General features: G+C 51.6%; 1 protein-coding gene across 14 annotated transcripts in view; it reads left to right on the top strand.

Moving 5' to 3' along the window:
• Positions 1-18593, top strand: part of CELF5 (CUGBP, Elav-like family member 5) — a 43122-nt gene extending 24529 nt beyond the window's left edge. For 2 of the 14 annotated variants that reach the window (XM_015567309.1, XM_015567345.1), the window contains exons 3-12: positions 1458-1509; positions 3278-3406; positions 4353-4432; positions 6280-6426; positions 7280-7421; positions 7506-7652; positions 9163-9225; positions 9611-9697; positions 13040-13183; positions 15140-18593. In XM_015567309.1, coding sequence (XP_015422795.1) covers positions 1458-1509; positions 3278-3406; positions 4353-4432; positions 6280-6426; positions 7280-7421; positions 7506-7652; positions 9163-9225; positions 9611-9697; positions 13040-13183; positions 15140-15342 — 1194 coding nt within the window. In that variant the 3' untranslated portion in view covers positions 15343-18593. The remainder of the gene's footprint in view (positions 1-1457; positions 1510-3277; positions 3407-4352; positions 4433-6279; positions 6427-7279; positions 7422-7505; positions 7653-9162; positions 9226-9610; positions 9698-13039; positions 13184-15139) is intronic. The other 12 variants (XM_015567313.1, XM_015567351.1, XM_015567315.1 and 9 more) reach the window with 12 other exon arrangements.
• Positions 18594-22333: the final 3740 nt, after the last annotated feature.

Below are 22333 nucleotides of genomic sequence, written 5' to 3'. Positions count from 1 at the left end.
CTCCTCTGAATCTCCCATGTACCCTGCCCTGTGTGGGGTGATGCTGTGGTCCCCAGTCTGGAGGAAGAAGAGCAACACTAGACATGTCCTACCCTGAGGCAGAGGAGGAGGGAACCCAGAGAGGGGAAGCATTGCCCGCTTGGGGCTTTTGAGTTGGGATTTGAAGAATGAGTAGGAGTTCACCAGAGATACCAGGTTGGGAAGAGGATTCTGTCCTAGGACCAGCGGAGAAGTAAATGCCACCCCCATCCTACATCCCTCAAGTCTGTTGTCAAATATTCACATTAGCTTATCTCATACCCGTGCCTGGGTAAGTGTGGGGGTGGGAACTGGGGGGTGGATTTCTTCTGTTGAACATCATTTTCAGGGCCAGGGGGAGGGGATAGAAGAGTCCAGAACAACGAATCCAGGCTGGTCTGCTCAGGTGTGACAGTGCTCCCACCAAGGCTTGGGGAGCGGACAGAAGTAGCAGTCTTGGTATACTGGTCAGCTACTTCTGAGAACAAACCATCCCAATCATTTTTTAAAATGTATTTTTATTGATTTCAGAAAGGAAGGGAGAGGGAGAGAGAAACATCAATGATGAGAGAGAACCATCGATCAGCTGCCTCCAGCACGCCCCCTATTGGGGATTGAGTCCACAACCCAGGCATGTGTCCCTGACAGAATTGAACCCGGGACCCTTCAGTCTATAGGCCGATGCTCTATCCACTGAGCCAAACCAGCTATGGCCCACCCCAGTCATTTTATTTGTTCATGATTCTGTGGGTTGGTAATCCCAACGTGTCAGCTGGGGACTTCTTCTGCTGGTCTCTCCTGGGGTCATTCATGCAGCTGCAATCAGTTGGGTCTTAACTGGGGCAAGCTGGGTCCGGAGGGCCTCCCTGCTATGTGCTTTGTGTCAGTGGGGCCTCTCTGTGCATGAAGGCTCCCCTGCTCCATAGTTTGCCCCAGCATGACCTGGAATGACTTGGTAATCTCAGTGTCTCAAGTGTGGAAGCTGCAGGGTCTCTTGAGGCCAAGGTTGGAACTCCCACAACTTCACTTCCATTGGTCAGAGCAAGTCACATGGCCAAGTGCAGATACAAAAGGAAGATAGATTACAGTTCTCAAGGAGAGGAACCACAAAGTCACGTCACATACAGGGACTGGCGGAGTTGGGATATCTTTGCAAACAGCTCATGGCACTTGGGGAGGCAGGAAGGCTTCCTGGCGGAAGGGATATTGTTACTGGGTTTTAAAGGCTAAGTAAGAGTTTTCCAGGCAGTGTGAGCCAAGTCCTGTGGGCGGGACCATGTATTATTTGGTCTGAGTGGAGTGTTAGTTGCTGCCGGGTGGTTGGCGGGATGCCGAGGCCGGGGAGGTAGGCAGGGTTGCCTGGCAGGGCTCAGGCAGAGCTTCTACCCACGCTGCTCCAGCTGCTGACCTGGACCTCTCCCCACCCCCTTTTCCCACAGATGGCACGGCCAATCCAGGTGAAGCCTGCGGACAGCGAAAGTCGTGGAGGTAGTTGTCATCTCTCCGTGACCACCAGGCTGGGGGTTGGTGGAGGGATGGGGGAAGAAGGGAAGTTTCCTGCACAAAAGGCTGCAGCAGTGCCCTGCCTGCTCACACACTAACGGCATGGAGACAGGAAGCAGGGCCGCTGTCCCCTCTTCCCGACCACAGGGCCACAGGCCTGGTGCAGCTACTTGCCCCGGAGCTTGAAATACCTGATTCCTCTCAGAGATCAGTAATGGGGATCTTCAGACGCAGAGGGGATGGGGTCCCTGAAGGGCCCTGGATTGATTTTGGGGGTTGTGTGTATGTGTGTGTGAACGTTTGCATGTTTGGACAAGTGGGTATGTCTGTGTATATAAGCATGCATACTTGGGCACACCTGTGTGCAGACAGGTGCAGGTATGTGCACATATGCATGTGTGTTTCTGAGGCTGGTGTAGTGGGGGTGCGTGCACCGCTGCACACCCAGCCTGTGCGTGGGCATGTATGTGCAAGTGTGTGTGCTTGACTGTAACAGGGGGCCTGTGGGCATGCAGGTTGGGGCCTGGTGTCTGCAGGGGCTGGACTGTGTGGCAGAGGTGTGCCCAGGGAGGGGGATGCTTGGCTGTCCCCAGAGGGATTCAAAAATTCTTGGAGATTTTTGTCCCTCCTCCCCATCTCAGGTGGATTGGGGGCTGAGGGAGAACAGCCAGCCGGGGGATGGTGCGTGGGCGGGGCTGTTAGGACGCCTGGAGCTTGAAATGTGTAAGAGCCTGATGAAGCCAATATGGGCTGGGAGCCTGTTTTCAGGCCGCCAGTGTGGGTCAGGGATTGGAGAGCTGGGGTTTGCATGTCTCCATCTCTGTATCCTCTCTCTTGCTCCCTCTCCCCCCATATCTCTGTCTCTCTCCTTGCCTTTTTCTTTCCTGTCTCTGGTTCTCTCTGCTGCTCTCTGTGCCTCTTTGCTTATCTCTGTTTCACTCTCATATGTCTTTCTCTTCCTGATTTGCAATCTCTCTGCTTCTGTGTCTCCCTCCCTCCCACCCCATGAGTGACAGCTGCCAGAAAACTGGTCTCCATAGTAACCCATCTTACTGTCTAGGGGAGAGGAAGCTGCTGCTGTCCCTGATTACAGGGGAGCAGCACAACTACCCCAGGGGCCAGGGCTCGGGTGCCTCACACAGGAGAGGCTGGCCCAGACTGACCGCTGGCCTTAGACTCGGGCAGGTCCCAGCCAGGCCCCCACTCCAGCTCCACCTGTTGGGGACTGCAGGCTGCCCAGGCCCTTGGTCCTGTGCACACACATGCCTCACTCATTCAACAGACATCGGTTGCCTAGTCCCTCCTGAGCCCCGCAAGGTTGAGCAGGGAGCTCTGCTGGGCACGGGGAGCATGCAGAGGCCATCAGCGCTCACCCCTCCCTGTAGGATCTCAATGGCAGAGAGAGCGACAGGGACGTAGGCCAGGCAAGGTAGTTCCTAACCCTGGTGCTGTGTGGGCTCTCTGAGACCACGGGAGGGAGAGACCATCTTTACTGGGAAGTGGGAGCAGTGGTGCAGACGCACCGAAGGATTGAAGGAAGGAGATTCCAGACGGCGCGGGGGGCTGGGGGGGGGGCGGTATGGGAGGGGACACTGCGTGAGCAAAGGCATGAAGATGGGATCGTGCAGGAACGTGGGAGACGCAGGGCAGCGCCCGGCTGTTCCCTCCTTGGCGCGCGCAGAACTGGAGGGCCCAGGGGAGAAATTCCCGGAGGCTTTCAAGCCGGGACTTGTCTGAGTGGTGTCTCCGCCCACAGGGGACCGGAAGCTGTTTGTGGGGATGCTGAACAAGCAGCAATCAGAGGAGGACGTGCTGCGGCTGTTCCAGCCCTTCGGGGTCATAGACGAGTGCACGGTGCTCCGGGGGCCTGACGGCAGCAGCAAAGGTGACAGGCCCGAGCTGGAGCTGCCCTGGGACAGGGCTGGGGAACCAGGGGGCAGGGCGGCACCCGAGGCGGGCGGGGCCAGATACTTGGGCGGGTGGGTGGAGTCTGGTCCTACCAGCTTCCCATCTGGGGATGCCTGTCTCCACCTGACTCTGTCCATGGGACTGTTTGCACCTGGATTTGCCTGTGTTCTGTGTAGGTACTCCCCCGTTCCTATATGGCTGCACCTTCTAGGAATGATTGTTTAATGACCTCCACAGACATGTTTTCTTGTCTGCCCATGTGACTGTATATGTGACTAGGGCTGAGTATCACGTCTCCTGCACCTCTGTCTCTGACTCTTCCTGCCGGGTATCCAAATGACCACTTCTGTATGGGTCTTCGTGTGTCAGGTGGTTTCTGGCTGTCTGTCCACCCGATTCTGCTCATGTGATTGATCGGCTGGGTCTGCCTTTGTATGGTGACTTATCCCCATTTCTCCAACTCTGGTCACACGCATCGATCCACCTGGGTCTGAGTGCATCTCTGCCTGGGTGTGCACAGGACCATATCTCTCTGCATCCGTGCCTCATGGTTTGTCACTTTAATTCTGCACATCTGATTACAACTCTGGATCTCCTAGTGTTGGTAGCTGGTGGGTGTTCTCTAAGCCTGTCCCCATCCCTTGATTGTGGGTTTGACAAACAGCTATCTGGCTGGCTGGCTTTCTGATTAAATGGATGGCCGACTGGCTGACTGTCTAACTCCATGGCTGGCTGTGTGCTTCTCTGACTGTCTCATCCTTCATTGTCCAGCTCTCTGTCTGAGCAAGTGGCTGGCTCTGTCTGACTTTCTGGCTGCATGTGTCTGTTGCTGACTGGCTATCCAGGGTCTCCAGCCCCGCTTCGGTGGTCCTGCCTACCCAGAAATACCCCATTGCCTCTTCCCTGTTCTTCTCTTGGAGCAGGCTGTGCCTTCGTGAAGTTCTCCTCCCACACGGAGGCTCAGGCGGCAATCCACGCCCTCCATGGCAGCCAGACCATGCCGGTGAGTAGGAGCTGCCCGAGGCCAAGGTGGTGGGCATGGGAAAGGGGTAAGGGGGCCCTGTTCCTACCATCCCAGCCACCTGGTCGTCCTTGGTTCTTCTTCATAGTGGGCATAGGTGGAAAAGGAGGCAGTTCTGGTAATGATGTGAATGGGTGTCTGTGTCTGTGTGATTGTACATATGTGTGAATGGGCGTGTGTGAAAGAATGTACTGCCAGTGTGTGGCTGCGTGTGTGTGTGTGTGTGTGTGTCTAAGAGAGCATGTGAGAGTGCATACATGTCTGTGTGAGTACGTGTGCAAGCATGTTGAGTGCATGAGTATGCCCAGGTGATGTGGCGGGAACAAGTACATGCATGTGCCTCTGTAGGTGTGTGTGTGAGGGTTTGTGAATATGTGTGTGGATAAGTACATGTGTGTACATGTGGGATTTTGTGCATGTGTATGTGGATGCATTGTGCAAGTATGTGTGAGTATGCATGGTGAGCATGTGTATGTGAGTGCTGTGCATGACTCTGAGCGTACACGGTGAGTGAATGTGTGTGAGCACGTGTATATGTGGTGAGTATACAGGAGGGGTGAGACCTGAGGGTGGATGGGGTTTGCCGAGGCCAGCAGGGGGACATGAGGGTGTGGGGAGTGACAAAATCAAAGGCAGGATCGGAAGGGGGGGGGCTGAGGAGCTGGGGAGGATGGGCTAGAGGGGCCTGCAGTTCAAGGCTGGGGCGCACAGATTCCTCCTATGGCCATGGGGAGCCACAGAGGGGTTCGACAGGGAAGGGAAGATGTCCGGTTTAGTTGGAAATGTCTCTTTGGGGACAGAGTAGGGGTGAGCAGAGGCAAGACTGGAGCCAGGAACTTGTGGGTCAGCAGTGGTGTGAGGCTGGGAAGGACCACCCGGTCACTGGGGTGGCCCTGGCCCCCAGGAAGGAGGCTCTGGGAACCATCTTCACTGTGTGTGTCTAAATCCCCTGGGGAAGACAGCCTTGGAGAACCAACTTGCCTCAGTTCTTGAACATGGGTGTGGCGTGCAGGGCAGACTCAGAAGAGCAGGAGCCAGTTTACTGCCTGGACAGGCAGGATGTTGCTCATCACCAGACAGGCTTCCTCCTATCAGAGCTGTCCAGCGATGGGCTGGCAGGCATAACGGAGTGAGCTCTCCATCAAAGGGGGCTTGCCACCCTCTCTGATGGTGGGAATCTAACCTGTTCTCAGGTGCAAGGTGCCATTTGCAGAGTTATCCATCTGTGCCCCATTCCTCTCTGGTGACCGGACTCTCACCCGTTCTCAGGTCCTCCACCCAGGCCGCCATGTTCCTCTCCAGCAGGATTCTCTTTCTGTGTGTGTGTGTGTGTGCATGTGTGTGTGTGTGTGTGTTTTAAGATTTGTTATTGATTTTTAGAGAAAGGGAGAAACACTGATTGGCTGTCTCCTGCATGCCCCCTACCAGAGAGCCTGTAACCCATGCATGTGCCCCAATAGGAATCAAACCAGAAACCTCTGGTGCATGGGACAACATCCAAACAACTGAGTCACGCTGGCCAGGGCTCCTCCTGTTTGGGGGAGTGTGCCTGAGAGTCAGGGTTCTCCACTGTATCCCAGACACAGCCCCCCTGGGCCCAGATGCCTCACCAGTGTGCAGGGGTGGCTGCATCATCAATTGCAAGACCCAGGACTCTGATCTTCGGGTTGTCTCCCTGTGGTGCCCAAAGTCTGCAGCAGGGGCTCGTGGACAGGGCCAACAGCTGTCGCTATCTGTAGCCCTCACCTGAGCAGGTGTGGGTCTGGGGACCCCAGATTCCTGGTTACCTCCCTCCTTTCTTTCCTTCCTGCTTGTGGCTGCTCCCGCAGGGTGCCTCCTCCAGCCTGGTGGTCAAGTTTGCCGACACAGACAAGGAGCGAACACTACGGCGCATGCAGCAGATGGTGGGCCAGCTGGGCATCCTGACACCGTCCCTCACCCTGCCCTTCAGCCCCTACAGTGCCTATGCGCAGGCCGTGAGTGACCCCAACAAACAGGCCTTTGTCTCCAGTGGGACTTCCAAGACTACTCTGCGGATCCAGCTCAATCTCTCTCTCTCCATCTAAGTCTCTGTTGAGGGGTTTGACCTCTCTGCCCATTTTTATTTTATTTTTTTATTTTAAATATATTTTTATTGATTTCAGAGAGAAAGGGAGATGGAGAGAGAGATAGAAACATCAATGATGAGAATCATTAATTGGCTGCCTCCTGCATGCCCCCTACTGGGGATCAAGACTGCAACCTCCTGATTCATAGGTCAATGCTCAACCACTGAGCCACACCGGCCAGGCTCTCTGCCCATCTTTCTGTCTCTTGCCTAGTCTCTCTGACTCAGGGTCCTATTCTGGCCATGGCTGAGCCCACAAATCCAGGCTGATTCCCAACCCCCACACCTAGCTGAGCCCCCAGCCATAAACTGAGCCCTGAGCCCTGAGCTCAAGCTGAACTTCTACCTGGACTGACATGACCCCATGCTCAGCCCCCAAATAATTCAGGTCAAGCTTCAACCCTGAACAGAGACCAAACCCAGACTGAGCCTCTAAGTCTCAGTTAAGTGTTAAGTGTTGGCTGAGTTAGTGTTGGCTGATCCCTGATCCTACATCAAGACCACATTCTTGACTGGACCCAGATCCCTGGATTAACCATGATTCCTATGAGCCCTGATCCAAGGCTGAGCCCCATTTCCTGACTGATCCCTGACCCTCGCCTAAGCCAAGATATCCAGCCTGACTCCCCTAGCTACTGGAGGACCAGGCCTCCCCCTGGGACCTATGACCTCAGGGCAGGTGCCACCCTGACTGTGCATCTTGACTCCCTCTCCACCCCCAGCTCATGCAGCAGCAGACAACGGTCCTGTCCACCTCAGGCAGCTACCTGAGCCCTGGCGTGGCCTTCTCACCCTGCCACATCCAGCAGATCGGCGCCGTCAGCCTTAATGGGCTGCCTGCCACACCCATCGCCCCTGCCTCTGGTGAGAGTCCACCAGAGGCCCAAGGACGGGTGGGCAGGGCCAGAACCAGGCCCAGGCTCCTCATGATGTTTTTCTGCTCTGCAGGACTGCACTCGCCCCCACTGCTCAGCACTGCCGCCGTGCCCGGCCTCATGGCTCCCATCACCAACAGCTTTGCAGGTGTCGTGCCCTTCCCTGGTGGGCACCCTGCCCTAGAGACTGTATATGCCAATGGCCTCATGCCCTACCCAGGTAACTTGGGTGGTTCCCCAGGGCCTAGGAGAGCATGAGGGGGCAGGACGGTGTCTCTAGGACAAGCATAATTTCCTGTGTCTTGATGCCCCATGGAACAGAGAGGCAGAGCAATGGGAGTCTCAGCTGAGCAGATATGTGCTGGGGGCACAGAGAAAAAGGGTAAACATAGGAAATTTGCACCCAGACATTTCTGGGTTCATATTCAGATTTGGTGGCCCTTGGGTGATTCCTTTAAGTCTCTGAGTGTCAATTTGCTCATCTGTGAAATGGGGCAGATAACATCAGTCACCTCATGAGGTTGCACGGACAATGAAATCAGTATGAAAAAATGATTAACACATCACCTAGTACTAAGAATGGCACCATCAATCTTAATTATTAATTGTTACTATTTGGAAAGATATCAGTACCAGGATTCATTCACTCATTCACTCATTCACTCACTCAATATTGACCATGCACTGATTTGAGCTGGGCTCTGCCCTCATGAAGCAGAGGTCCCACTTTTCCCACTATACCATGATTTCAAGGCAAACATGTTCCAACGCCTTGCTGAAGTGAAGTAAGTCATCTGTGTTCACTCCATTAAATAGGATTTATTTTTATTTTGAAATGATTGAGGCTAACAGGGAGTTACCAAAATAATACACAGAAGTCCCGTGTAACCCTCACCCAGCTTCCTCCAATGCTAACATCATAGATAATCACAGGGACATTGTCAAAACCAGGAAACTGACATTGGTGTGTACAGTGAACTCAACTGGAGTAGGAGAACTTATTCAGATTTCACTGCTTTGTACATGCACTTGTGTGTGTGTTTCTATACCATTTTATCACAGGTATAGATTCATGTAACCACCATCACAATCAAGATACAGAACTGTTCCAGCTTTACAAAGTAATTCACTTATGCAACCCCTTTACAGTCAACCCCCCCACACACACACACTGTTCCATCCTCTAGTAACCTCTCTCCATTCAAACGGAATCTTTTGGCTAAATTTTCTCGATTCACCAGCTCTGGTGGCCTGGACAAACTCACCTCTCTTAACTCCTCCACGAGGGCCATTGGGAAAGTCATAGCCACATAGGGGCCCATGGGGTGACTGCCAATGAGGTGTAGGCAGTGAGAGAGAGGAAGTGATAGGGGTGAGTGGTGGTCTGGAGCAGAGTCCTGGACAATATAGAGAATAAAAGGAAGGCGGGAGGGGGCCAGGATAGGGAGAGAGAGAGATGGGAGTCATGTGTCCACCTCTCTGGAGTCCCAGAAACCTGGATTCCAGTTCGGCTTCTGCCATTTCCGATCTAAGTGGCCCTGTGCCAGTTACTTCACCTCTTTGAGCCTCAGTTTCTCCACCTGTAAAATGGGAAGGATACCTGTGCACTGTTTACGCAGAGGCGAAGCTGGGGCGGATGTCTGTTGCTCTCTTTTCCGCGCTTAAGAATTGGGGGTGGGTAGAAGTCTTATGTTGCTCCCGCCCCACTCAGCCCCTCCGTCTGCCCGCAGCTCAGAGCCCGACCATGGCTGAGACCCTCCATCCTGCCTTCTCCGGAGTCCAGCAGTACACAGGTAGGGAGGCACGCCGGCCTGCCCCGCAGGAAGCCCGCCCATAGAAGCCCCGCCCCCAGGGCTCGGCCCTTCCTCTTTCCTTCTCTAATCTTTCTTCCTACTTCTGGCCGTGGCCCAATCCCAGCTCTTTGCCCTGCTGGTCCCGCCCCTCAGATCCTGCCTTGGTCCCGCCCCTAACCCGTGTCCACGCCTCTCAAGTCCGGGCTGCTCTGTTGCCTGGGCCCCACCCCTAGGCCGGCTCTTCGTTGTGGCCCCGCCCCTCCTCCTGCCCAAGACCCACTATTGGCCCCGCCCTCAGCCTAGGCCCCGCCCCTAGAACTAGCCTCGGCCCGCTCACGCCGGGCGCCCGCCGGCCTCACGCGGCTTCCGCTCCGGGTCTCCACAGCCATGTACCCCACCGCGGCCATCGCGCCCATCGCGCACAGCATCCCGCAGCCGCCGCCGCTCCTCCAGCAGCAGCAGCAGCGAGAAGGTGAGGGGGCCGCGACTTCCTGCGGGCGCCAGCCCCGCCCTCTGACCGCCCCCATCGCCTGCAGGACCCACCCCTGGCCAGGCCTCGGGGAACCGCGCGGCTGAGAGCTCGGCCCAGGGGACGGAGAGGCCGGGGTTCAAGTCCTGTGCCGTCCCTGGGAGTTTGGGGGGGCACTGGCGCCCCCTCTCCGAACCCTGCTAGCTCGACCCCGTAGGCATAGAGGTGCCCTCTCCAAACCTGAATGATTCTCTGAATTTTTGGAGAGGAAGCTCATTGTGAGGTTGGGAAAAGGGGGTGCGGTATTTCGGCTAAACTGGAGCTCCCAGTAAAGTCGACGGTGCCAGAGTTAGGTTCTGGACTCGGACAACCGGAATTCAGACCCACCCGGTTCTGACCCGTGACAAAAGGAAGGTACCTCACCACCCTGGGCCTCAGTTTCCTCCTCTCTAACACAGGCGACTGTTGGTGCCAAGAGGTGCGAGCCTGCAGGGGCCGCTCGGCCCGGGGAGACCCTCTGGTTCATCCAGCGGGTTCTGGGGGCGCGGGGAGGCTGGGGAAGTGGCCGCCCAGGAAAGCCAGGTCTCTCCCCAAGGCAAGGGGAGCCTGGCCCGCAGACACGTCAATAAACAAAGACAGGACCCCAATAAACCGATAACACAGTTGTATCAATGTCAGATGGCCAAGAAATACATGATACTGCAATGTGGTGGCACTTTATCTTGGAAAGAGCCGAAATGTGCACGTGGAAGTGGCCTGGGAAGGGCAGCTGCATGTGAGGGGCAGTGAACTAACGGAAACAGGGTTGTCGGAAATGAGACAGTCGTAGCCTCGGGGGCGGGGGGGACAGGTATGGCTCCTCACACACTTGCGGGGCGGAGAAAGTTGGTGGGTGGTAGAGCCTGTGTGTGAGCGCGAGTTTTGTTTTCTCATGAGGCTGGGTTCATCTGGGCCCGGGTTTCTGCATTCACCTAGTGTTTCCTGGCGACGAGAGGGCCTATAAGCAAACACAGGATTTGTGCTATGCTCATAATTGTCCCGTAACATATCAGTCACATTGGAACACACTTGCATTTTATACAACCAAAGACCTTGTATTCATATATGCATCATGGGCGCACTATTGTAATGGCAGTATTTAAGAAGTAAACAGAAGTGGTGGGGGACAAAAATGGACATATGTAACACTTTCAACAATAAAGATTTAGATAATAATAATAATAAATAAAAATGCAAACAATAAATAAATAAAAGCAAGCATTGTAGCAGAACCGTGGTTCTAATCAGAAAGGTAGGGGTTGGATGTGATTGTGTGGTCTTGGATTTTGTATTTTCTGGGGTGGGGAATATTCATTGCGAGGGTAAAAGCAATTCTTGGTAGTTTGATCACTACCTTTGTTTTGGGGAGCATGGGAGCAGGTTTGGCTTCAGATAATCAGATTTTTATTTACTTTCTTTTCTTTTTTATTGAATTTATTGGGGTGACATTAGTTAATAAAATTATATATATTTCAGGTGAACAATTCTATAAAACATCTGTGTATTGTGTGTTCACCACCCCAAGTTAATTGGGTTTTTAAATGGTATTATTTATAGTTTGTGTATAAACCATGCATTGGGGATTATATGGGGAAAGGATGATTTTGAGGGTTAGCCATGTTTTTAAAAAAATATTTCTGCCCTGGCCAGTGTGGCTCAGTGGTGGAGTGTCTGCCCACGCACCAAAGGGTCTCTGGTTAGATTCCCGGTCAAGGGTACATACCTGGGTTTGCAAGTCAATCCCAGGCCCTGGTCTGGCCTTGTGTGGGAGGCAACCAATCGATGTGTCTCTCATATCAATGTTTCTCTCTCTCTCTCTTTCCCCTCTTCCCTACCTTCCATTCTCTCTAAATATCAATGGAAAAATCCTGAGGCAAGGATTAACAAAAATAAATAAATTAATTAATTAATTAAAATATTTCTGGTTGGTATAGTCTACCATTTTAAAATTATTTGTGGGAGCCCAGCCAGTGTTGAGCGTCAGCCTATGAACCAGAAGGTCGAGGTTAGATTCCCAGTTAGGCATATGCCTTGGTTGCAGGCTCAATCCCCAGTGTGGGGCATGCAGGAGGCAGCTGATCAATGGCTAATTAGTGATGTTTCAATCTCTCTCTACCTCTCCCTTCCTCTCTAAAATCTATAAAAATATATTTAAAAATTATTTGTGGTTTCAGGATATCTGGGATTCAGGACTGGAGAGTTCTCTTTAGTTTACTTGATTTTATTTTTGCATCATCTGAGTTTTGGAAAGTATCCAAAGTTAGGAGAATTATCCAAGGCGTTTGGAAAATATATCTGGATATTTGGGTTTTGGGTCAGAGAATACTTTTCTTGTTTTATTCTGTGATCATCGGACTTTTATTGCTTTTTTTGTTTTCTTTTGTTAATCCTCGCCTGAGGGTATTTTTTCCATTGATTTTTAGAGAGAGTAGAAGGGAGGAGGAGAGACAGAGAGAGAAACATTGATGTGAGAGAGACACATCCAGTGGCTGCCTCCTGCATGCGACCTGACTGGGGCCAGGGATCAAGCCTGCAACAAAGGTACACGCCCTTGACCAGAATCAAACCCAGGACCCTTCGTTCCAAGGGCCGATGTTCTATCCACTGAACCACACCTGCTGGGGCTATTACTGTTTTTTAAAATTGATTTTAGAGGAAGGGAGAGAGAGAGAGAGAGAGAGAGAGAGAGAGAGAGAGAGAGAGAGAGAAAGAAACATGGATGTGAGAGATACATCAATCAGTTGCCTCCTGTACGCACCCCAATCAAGGTCCCTGACCAAGAATTGAACCTGAGACCTTCTGGTGCACAGCATGACGTTCCAACCAACTGAGCCACACTGGCCAGGGCAATCATCGTACTTTAAAAAAACCACATCATCATTTTATTTTAGCACCAGTTTTAGGCTTACAGAATAATTGAAAAGATAGATTATAGTTTCCATATATCTACACCTAGTTAACCTGACTTTTGTAAATAATCTGGAGTTTGAGGTTTAGGGATTTTCCTGGATTTTGGAATTCCTGTTATTTATCTTGGTTTGGGCAGAGGGGTAAGAATCATCTGAATTTTGTAAATTATCTGGGGCCTGAGGACTATCAGAGGTTTAGAGTATCTGTGTGTAGGATTATAGAGCAGGGACCAGGATGCCCTATCTCCTTACCCCCCGTTTCACATCCCTTCTTTCTGGGTATCATGGAGCACCTCTCTCCTGACAGCTGGAGGTGCCCAGATGTGGGCCCTTCCCCTGGGGGGGGCTCCGCCTCCTCTCCTTGGGGGCTTTATGTCTTTCTCTCCCCTACCTGCAGGTCCCGAAGGCTGTAACCTGTTTATCTACCACCTCCCCCAGGAGTTTGGAGACACGGAGCTGACGCAGATGTTCCTGCCCTTCGGCAATATCATCTCCTCCAAGGTGTTTATGGATCGGGCCACCAACCAGAGCAAATGTTTTGGTGAGTACCTGTGGAGGCTGCCCCTTCCTGTTGGCCAGCCTGTCCCACTCCCCTGGCCCTGGAACAGGGGATGGGGGTGGGGTGGGAGAGGTTGGTCATCCCTGAGACAAGCCTGGTCCAAAAGAATCGCATTCATAATCAGAGTGAACACTTACTAAGCACCTACTGTTTGCGGGACACTTGCCATGCATTCTTTCTAAGATTCACTCGTTCATTCATTCATTCAGTACATACATACATTGTGTCCCTGCTGTGTGCCAGGTTCTGTGCTTGGCACCGGGCACATAGCAGTGAAAGAAGCCCACAAAGCCCTACCCCGAGAAAGCTCACAGCCTTCCCGCACCGTCCGACAGAGCTTCCTGTGATGACGGAATGTTCTACATCCGGTCTGTCTGAGCCATCAGCCCATGTGACTACCAAGCACTTGAAATGTGCCCAGTGTGACCAAAGGACTAAATGCTTAATTGTATTTAATTTAAATTAATTTAAATTAAAATAACCACAAGAGCCAGTGGCTACCAAATTAGCACAGATTTAGGGGGAGGAGATGGAAATAAGGAATCATAGGATATAGGCCAGGGAATTATAAATAGTATGAAGAAAGATAGAGCTGACTGATGATGAGCCAGCATGGGGAAATCTGTAGGAAGAGTGTTCTAGGAAGAGGCAACAGCATGTGCAAAGGCCCCGGGGCTGGGCCATGTGTGTTGGAGGAACAGCGAGGAGGCCTGTGTGGATGGAACAGAGTGAACGATGGGGAGAGAGGGAGGAGGTAAGGGCAGGTGGGGGACAGATCATCTTTGTCCCCAGAAACAGAGGAAATTAGGGCTCAGAGAGGCACTGACACTTGTTCAAATCACACAGCTGCAAAGAGGCAGAACCTAGATAGAACTAGTCTGTTTGACTACAAAATCTGGACTGGTAACCCCACCCCGTCCTCTTTGAAGAGCTAATTCTTGACTGTTTGTTAAGTGCCTTCTGTATATACTCAGTATCCAACCATAAAAGGGAAGAATTGTCCCAATTTACTGAGGGAGAAAAGAGAGGAACGAAATGGTCAGGTGACACACTTGAAGTCACACAGCAAGTACGGAACTCCCACTAGTGCCCAAGCCCCCTTTTTTGTAACCTGTGTCCAGAAGGAAGAGGAAATTTCGGGAGGAAAACCCACCCAATCACTTTCAACCATCAGGGGGCTCATATGCACTCTCTGAGCCTCAGTTTTCTCATCTATATAATGAGGGGACTTAACAGAGATAAATACAATGATGTTAATCCCTCAACTCTAAATTCCCCGTGGCTCCCCATGGGCCTCCGCAAGACCCTTCAACCCTGAGCCCAATCTCTGTGCCCGACCTCCCACTTGGCCTTTCACACAGCTCGGGTGACCTCATCTCCAAATGCTTGTGTGGTTCCCTCCCCCGAGGGTCCCTGGCCTCTGTGCTGCACATGGTCCCTGTGATGACCAAGAAGTGAGGGGCCGGAGTAGGGCCAGGCAGCCTTGAGCTGGCAGATGGAGGGAGTTTTGGCTGGTGGCAGTTTAAGCAGGGGGAGGCTTAAATATTTCTGATGGTCTTGGGGGAAACTAGGAGTAGAAAGACTGACAGACAAAGAGAGAGAAGAAGGGAGAGATGGAAAAAGAAGACAAAGAAGCACACACAGTCATAAGGACAGACAAGATCGCAGATGAGTAGAGGTCTCAGAGGAGGCCAAGGGCTAACTAGCATCAGGGCCCAGACGAGGCATCCTGGTGGGAGGGAGGACCTGGACCCCAGAGGTAGGTCCCACCTGTCCCCAACTCCACATAGGAAGTCTCCGCAGAGCAAACCCCAGGTAAGGAATGAGTGTCCCATCCCCCGAGGCATGCAGTCCAGGCCAGGGGTGCTGTGTGTCCTCTGGCAAGCCCTGCCACCTCCGCCGGCTGCCTGCCCCTGCGAGCGCACACCCCGCCCCTAGGACCCCACGAGCCAGGAAGCCGAGTGGAAGACGCCCACGTTGCCCACCATCGCGGGTCCACCCCGGTCTCTGCAGGCTTCGTGAGCTTTGACAACCCCGCCAGCGCGCAGACTGCCATCCAGGCCATGAATGGCTTTCAGATTGGCATGAAGAGGCTGAAAGTGCAGCTGAAGCGGCCCAAAGATCCGGGACACCCCTACTGACCACGCCCACAGCCGCCCGGAGGCTGTGGGCTTGGCCCAGGTGAGCCGCCAGGCGGCCCCACCCGCCCCAACCCTGCCCCGCGTTTTCTGCACCCTCCCTATTCCCCAAATCCTCTCCCGGCCTGGGGGTGGGACTGTGGCTAGGGGGGTGAGGTTGCTAAGGGGCCCCCAGGTTGGATTGTAAGGGACGGAGCTGGATGAAGACACTCCCAATCCCTGTCGTGGGAGGGTAGGATTGGGTTGGGGAAGTGGGGGAAGCCAGTGCGCACCAAGGGTGGTTCGGAATCCTTCCTGGAGAACGCTTTGGAGGATAAATAGAAATTTGCCTGAGGGGCCATGTTGGGAATGGGGTGGGGAGTGTTGTGGGGATGGGCTTCTCTCCTGTCCTATGACTCCCAGCTGGGTCCCTCTCTCAGCTCCTCTATTTGGTATAGTTCATACCCAATGGGTTGATGGGAAGGTGGGATTTTGCCCCGCCCCCCATGCCAGAAAAAATGTCCCCCCAAACAAATCCCCAAGAGTATATTTTGACTTGACATCAGAGCAAACAATTTCATCAACTCATTACCTTTTTTAGGGAATGAATAGTGAGCCTAAGGGATCAATGAGGAAACTAACTACTGACCTCAAGCTTCCATGAGCCTCATCTGTGAAATGGGCTCATAAAAGCACCTCCCCTAGAGGCAGTAGGAAGGACTCACACAGGGGATGCAGTGTTTTCCCAGTTGAGCCCGGGATCCACCACCTGTAAATTCTTGATAATTCCTTTTTTTTTTCTTTTTTAATCACCATTGCCGTCATCAGAAAGCCTTGCCTGGGGTCTGGTGTAAAGTAGGTGCTCAGGGGATGGAGGTAACTTTCAGACCCGGTCAGGTCTGCACCCACAGATTTGAGGGTGTGCAGTCAGAATCCTGCATCTTGGAGCTCCCATTTGGAAACCTGACACGTTTGGAAACCAACTCACAGGCAACCCACACACTTTTAACATGCTGGGATAGCACATCTTTCCTGAGCACCTACTATGTGCTCGGCACTGTTTCCAGTGTTTGGGGACACTGCTTCGCATGAACAGAACCTTGGGGGTGGGTGAGGGGGAGGGGAGAAATTGCCTTCCTGGTGCTCCAGTGGCAGGCAGCAGGGGAGAGGAGACACAAATGAACAGGAATATTTGTCCCAAGTTGCCAGATAAGGACATGCACTTGGTTACCCTAACTCTGTTCCAAGCCAGGTTTGTCAGCCTCCAAACTCCAAAATGGACTCTTTCTGAAAAGATGAGGAATCTTGGGGTTCTAGACCCCAGCCTGGCCAGGGCAAGGGAGTGGATGGGAGGGGAGGTCCTTTGCCTTTGTGCCCGGCTCAGAGCTCCCTAACGCCCTCCCTTCTCCACCAGGTGAGGGGCCTTCCACCCCAGGAGGGTTTCCCCGCTTCCAACTGATCCAGGACTTTTCCGTAAATTACAACCGAGTTTGGACACCAGCCCTCCCTCTCCTCTCCTGTCTCCCCTGAGCCCCCTTCCCAAAATGTGAAGCGCTGCTGAGAGGGCAGGGGGCTGAGGAGCTCACCACTTCCTCCTGGGAGATTTCCTGGCTCCTCACCCCCCACAACCTTGGTGGCTTCCCCAAACTAAATCACCACTTTTTCTATATATATATATGCATATATATAGAGAGAGCTATAGACAGTATATATATTTTTTGAGTGTAGATCATGGGACCAAACTTTTCTGACTTCCTTCCACCCAAGAGAAGGTGACCCTAGGCTGGTCACTCAGCAGGGACATAAGAAGGGCTGAGGCTGGCCGGACAGCCCCGTGTCTCCTCACCTCCCGGCTGTATTGTCAGACCAGGGTGCCCGAGAAGCACTGGGAGTCATCAGCCAACCGATATACCTCCAGGACTTTTGGCCGCTGCCACCGACGATTCTCTCGGGCCTATGGGCTCAGCCGGCTTGAGTGTCCCTGGTCCTAGCTGCAGCTTCCGGGACCCCGAACTTCCCTCCCTTTTCCCAGGGCCCTGCCTTCCCCAGCACAAAAGAGAGCCCCTGGCCTCCCTCAGCCCTTTCCCCCCAGTCATAGCCTTACTCATGTGACCAATAGCCCTTAGCTTTCCGTCAGGGGTAGATGGGGTCGGTGGGAGCCCCTCTCCTCCTACCCCCCCCAAGGGCAGGCAGCCAGCCCTCCCTGCCTTCGGATCACCAGCCTGGAATTCACGGTCTCATAACCAAGATTGCCACGCTCGTTGGACAAGCCCAACCTGCACTGGCCAAGCATCCCTTTGCCGAAGATACCTCTTCAAAGAATTTTTTTTTAACGTTGATCTTTCTGAGCAGGTACAAAGAAGTAAAGAGAAGAAAAATGGGGGTGGGGGGAATCAAACAATGGATTTTTGTTTCCTAGCTGGGGCTGGGAGGGAGATCCTGTGGGGTGCCTCTCTATACCTACCCAAACCATGAAAACCCACCTTGAAGCACAGAGTCAAGTTCGTTTGGTCGTCCAGTGGAGCCTATTGCCAAACGAGGTACCAGAGAACTTAATAAGCTCAAGAAAAAGAATTTTTGGAAAAAAGAAAAACCCACAGCATTCCCTTTTGTTTCTACCAAAATGTGTTGACCAACCCAGAAAAAAAGAAAAGAAAAACACATAGTAAAAAAAAAAAAAAAAAAAAAAAAGGAAAAGAAAAAACTTCTTATAAACTTCTTGGAAAAGAAAAAAAAAATCTTCGGACCAACTTGTTTCGATATTCCAGAGTTTGATAATTGTTTCAAGACATTCTCTAGTGTGCCTGTATCCCGTGCGTCTGCGTGTGCAAGCGTGTGCTCAGGGGCCAAGAGGGGGCCTCATCTGCGTCTCCGGTGCCCACCAAGCTCCCGCCAGGCCTGGCGTGCAGTGGTGTGTGTCCTGATCCATGTTTACTGGCTGTAAATACCATTTTTATACTCCACACCGAAGATCTACATGATTTGTACAATGTACTTTATTTCTGCTACTAGTAATTTCATGAAGTTTCAACTTGCAAACCAACTTTTGGAAACAAACCGACACACACACACATTCACACACACACACACACACAAACAAGGCAAGAAAAGGACTTAGAAGAAACTCTGGGCTGACCAATTCTGTGGCTAGAGAGGTCCTTGTTACTGTGGTGTGTTTCAGGTGAGAAGCTACAAGCATCATCTTTATGTCCAAAACACCTCTCTTTGGTCTGGAAAAACTGAAAGTTTATTTAATAAAAGTTTTACTTGCTAAAGGACTGAGTCCTTATTTGCCCTTTCGTGTCAATAAAGACCAAGTGCCTCTGGCCCCATTGAGGTCCTGGGCTAGAGAAAAATTCAGATTTAGAGTTGGGAGATGCAGGAGGAGATAATCCAAGAAGGCAGGTCTGAAGTTCCCATAGCCAAGATTTCACCTACTCCATCCAGAACTGGAGGAAATGGAAGAGCAGGTGCCTGTGTCGCTTGATTCCCGCATTCATTCAGTCCGCCCACACATGTCTCTTGAACACTCACTGCACATCTGTCTCTTCGCTGGTCGCTTCAGACACAGCAGTGACCAGAGGGCTGTAGTCTCTGCCCTCACGGAGGCAGCCCAGGAGAGGAGACTATACAACACACTTTTTTTGTTTTGTTAATTCTCATTCAAGGGTATTTTTTCCATTGCTTATTTTTAGAGGGAGTGGAAGGGAGGGAGGGAGGGGGAGAGAAACATTGATGTGACAGACATATCCATTGGTTGCCTCCTGCGCATACCCCAACTGGGGCCAGGAATCGAACCTGCAACCCACGTATGTGCCCTTGACTAGGAATCAAACCCAGGACCCGTCAGTGCTCAGACCAATGCTCTAATCACTTAGCAACACCAGCCAGGACTATACAGTACAACACATTTTTTAAAATTAGGGTAAAATTCACATGACCTAAAATTCACAATTTTTATCATTTTGAAGTGTACAATTCAGTACATTCACAAGATGTTGCAGCCATCACCTCTGTCTAATTCCAGATCATTCCAGCACCCCAAAAGCAATTTCATCTCCCTTAGCAGTCATTCCCCAGCCCCTAGCAACCACTAATTCATTATCTCTGGATTTGCTATTCTGGACATTCCACAAAAATGGAATCCCACTGTGTGGCCTTTTGTGCCTGGCTTCTCTCACTGAGCGTCATGTGTTCAAGGTCCATCTATGTTGTAGTGAGTGTCAGCGCCTTTTTCCTTTTCATGGCTGAGCAATACTTCAGTGTGGATGGACCACATCTTGTGCATCCGTTCATCCATCAATGGACATTTGGGTTGTTGCCAGCCTCGGGCTATTGTAAATAGTTCCACGATACATGTATACGTTTTTGTTTGAACACCTGTTTCAGTTCTCTTGGATAGATATTTATGAGCAGAATTGCTGGGTCATGTGGTAATTCTGTGTTTCACTCTTTGAGGAACCACCCAACCATTTTCCATGACAACGGCCCCATTTTATATACCCACCAGCAGTGTGTATGGGTTCCAGTTTCTCTGCACCCTTGTCAGCACTGTTATACAATGATTTTGAATTGGAATGTTGAGGGAGAAAGTCCCCAGTTGAACCTGTAACCAGACCCAGAAGTGCCCTGAGGAAGTGATGACTGAAGGAGATAAGACCAGAGAGATGATGTGGCTTTGGCTCCTGCCCAGTGGAGGCCTCAAAAAAAAAAAAAATCCTGACACATGGGGTGAGGACATGCGACTCCAGAGGAGGGCCTTGGATGGGGGTGTGAATAGTGGAGATAGCCACACCCAAGTTGAGCCTCTTGAAGTTAGTGGGAGTCATACTAACCACTCGATTTAATGAGCTACTTCATATCCTGCCAAATACTTTGCAAAACCATGTGTCTTATTGGTAATTCATCCCATTTTATGGTTAGGGAAACTGAGGCTCAGAGACATGGCATGCCTTGTTCTAGCACCCACAGAGAGAACAAGACCTAGCTGGGATATGAGCTGGGAGGAGGAGTCTGAGTCTGCCTAGCAGGGTTTTCTGGGTGGAAGGAACAGCCTGGGCCAAGGCTCCCAAGCTTGAGATGGTGTGGTGGTTGGACAAGTTGGCTAAGACTGCAGCACTGGGCAAAGAAACAGATGCAGAGGTGATAGGGGCCAGATTACAGAGTCCTTTCCTGATCATGTACATAACTGTGTGCCAGACCTTGTCCCTCCCGAGGCCTCTGTCAAGGAGAGAGGTGGACAAGAACATAAAAGTACTCACCTCTGCAAGAAAGAGTAATTCCAGAGCATGCCAAAAGTTGTGACCACAAGGAGATTAGCAAACCTGGGACATTACCTTAGGGCGAGGGGGAACCACAGAAGGGCTTTGAGCAGGGGAAGGGCATGATCAGATTGGGATGTTAGGAGGATACCTGGGGTGCCTCCAAGCTGATGAGGTGTAAATTGACGCTCTGGAGGATAATATTCCTTTCAAGCATTAATTAAGCACTTACTATTTACCAAGTATTGTTTTAAGCCTGTGTCATCTAATACAGTAGGCATTAGCTACATGTGGCTATTTAATTTAAATTATTATAAACTAGAGGCCCTGTGCACAAAATTCGTGCCCTCTCGCATGCAGTCCAGGACCCCTTGTGTGGGATCGTGTCTAACCTGGCAGTCAGACATCCCTCTCTTGCAGTCTGGGACCCCTCACTCCTCACCGCCCACCTGGAGTGGAAGCAGGAGAGGCTCCTGCCACCGTCGCTGTGTTCACCAGCTGTAAGCCCGGCTTCTTAGCACAGGGGTGGTGCCGGGAGCTTCTCCTGCCTCCGAGGCAGCACTAAAGAGCAGTGAGCCTGGCTTGTGGCTGAGCAGAGCTCCCACAGGGGAAGCACACTGACCACCAGGGGACAGCTCCTGCATTGAGCGTCTGCCCTCTGGTGGTCAGTGCACATCATAGCGACTGGTTGTTTCAACATTTGGTAGATTTGCATATTAGCCTTTTATTTTATAGGATTCTCTTCCTCAGTCATACTAAACCACATTTTAAGGCTCAATAGCCACATGTTCATCACTGCAGAAAGTTCTACAAGGCAGCATTGGCCTAGGTGTTTTATGTGGCTTAACTCACTTAGCCTACCACCATCCTGGGAGTATGTTCTATTAATAGCCCAAATTTATGAGTTAGTAAACTGGAGCCCAGAGAGGTTAAGTGACCTGCCTGAGGTGCACAGCAGCAGTTGAATCCAGGCTCTCAGGTTTGTCTCTTAACTGCTGCACTGCTCTGCTTCCCTGTGCTGTGTAGTGACTGAAATTCAAATGTTAGATTGTAATTCAAGTTACTATTTATAATAGTTTAAGCTTTTAAATTTAACTCAAAGACTCAACGTTGGTAAACGTTTAGAATGTGCATCCTTACAAAACAAATGTCTCCATAGAGTGAACTCTTTGTGCTTGGAATGGCTGAGCCATGGCTGTGGTGTAGGTTTTCATCCAGGGGGATAGGCTATGTGGCACCCAGGGTGTATCAGTTAGCTATTGCTCATGAAAATTTTAGCAGATTAAAACAATACACATCCATCAACTCACGGAGTTTCTGTAGGTCAGGAATCTAGGAATGACATAGCTGGGTGGTTATGGCTTAGTGTCTCTCATGAGGTCACAGTGAAGACATCAGCTAGGGCTGCTTTATCTGAAGGCTTGACTGGGGCTGGAGGAGCCCCTGCTAGCTGGTTTCCTCATGTGGCTGTTGGTAAGAGACCTCAGTTCCTCTCCATGTGGACCTCTTGAACCCTGCCTTTTGTGATTATGTCCAGGTCACACCCCCTCACCTCTGCCTTATTCTGTTTGTTAGAAGCGAGTCACTAAGTTTAGCCTACAGTCATGGCAGGCATACACACAAGGAGGTGGGGACAGAGGCCCACACAGGGAGCACTCTCATGGTGGAATACCGTGTGGCTGTTAAAGAATGGAATCATCTCCAGGTCATACTGTTAGACGAAAACAAGAGAGATGCAGAAAAATGCACACAGC

The sequence above is a fragment of the Myotis davidii genome, unplaced genomic scaffold (genome assembly GCF_000327345.1).
Source record: "Myotis davidii unplaced genomic scaffold, ASM32734v1 scaffold551, whole genome shotgun sequence".
In the NCBI taxonomy this organism is placed as follows: Eukaryota; Metazoa; Chordata; class Mammalia; order Chiroptera; family Vespertilionidae; genus Myotis; species Myotis davidii.
This window is presented reverse-complemented; position numbering and strand designations above follow the sequence as displayed.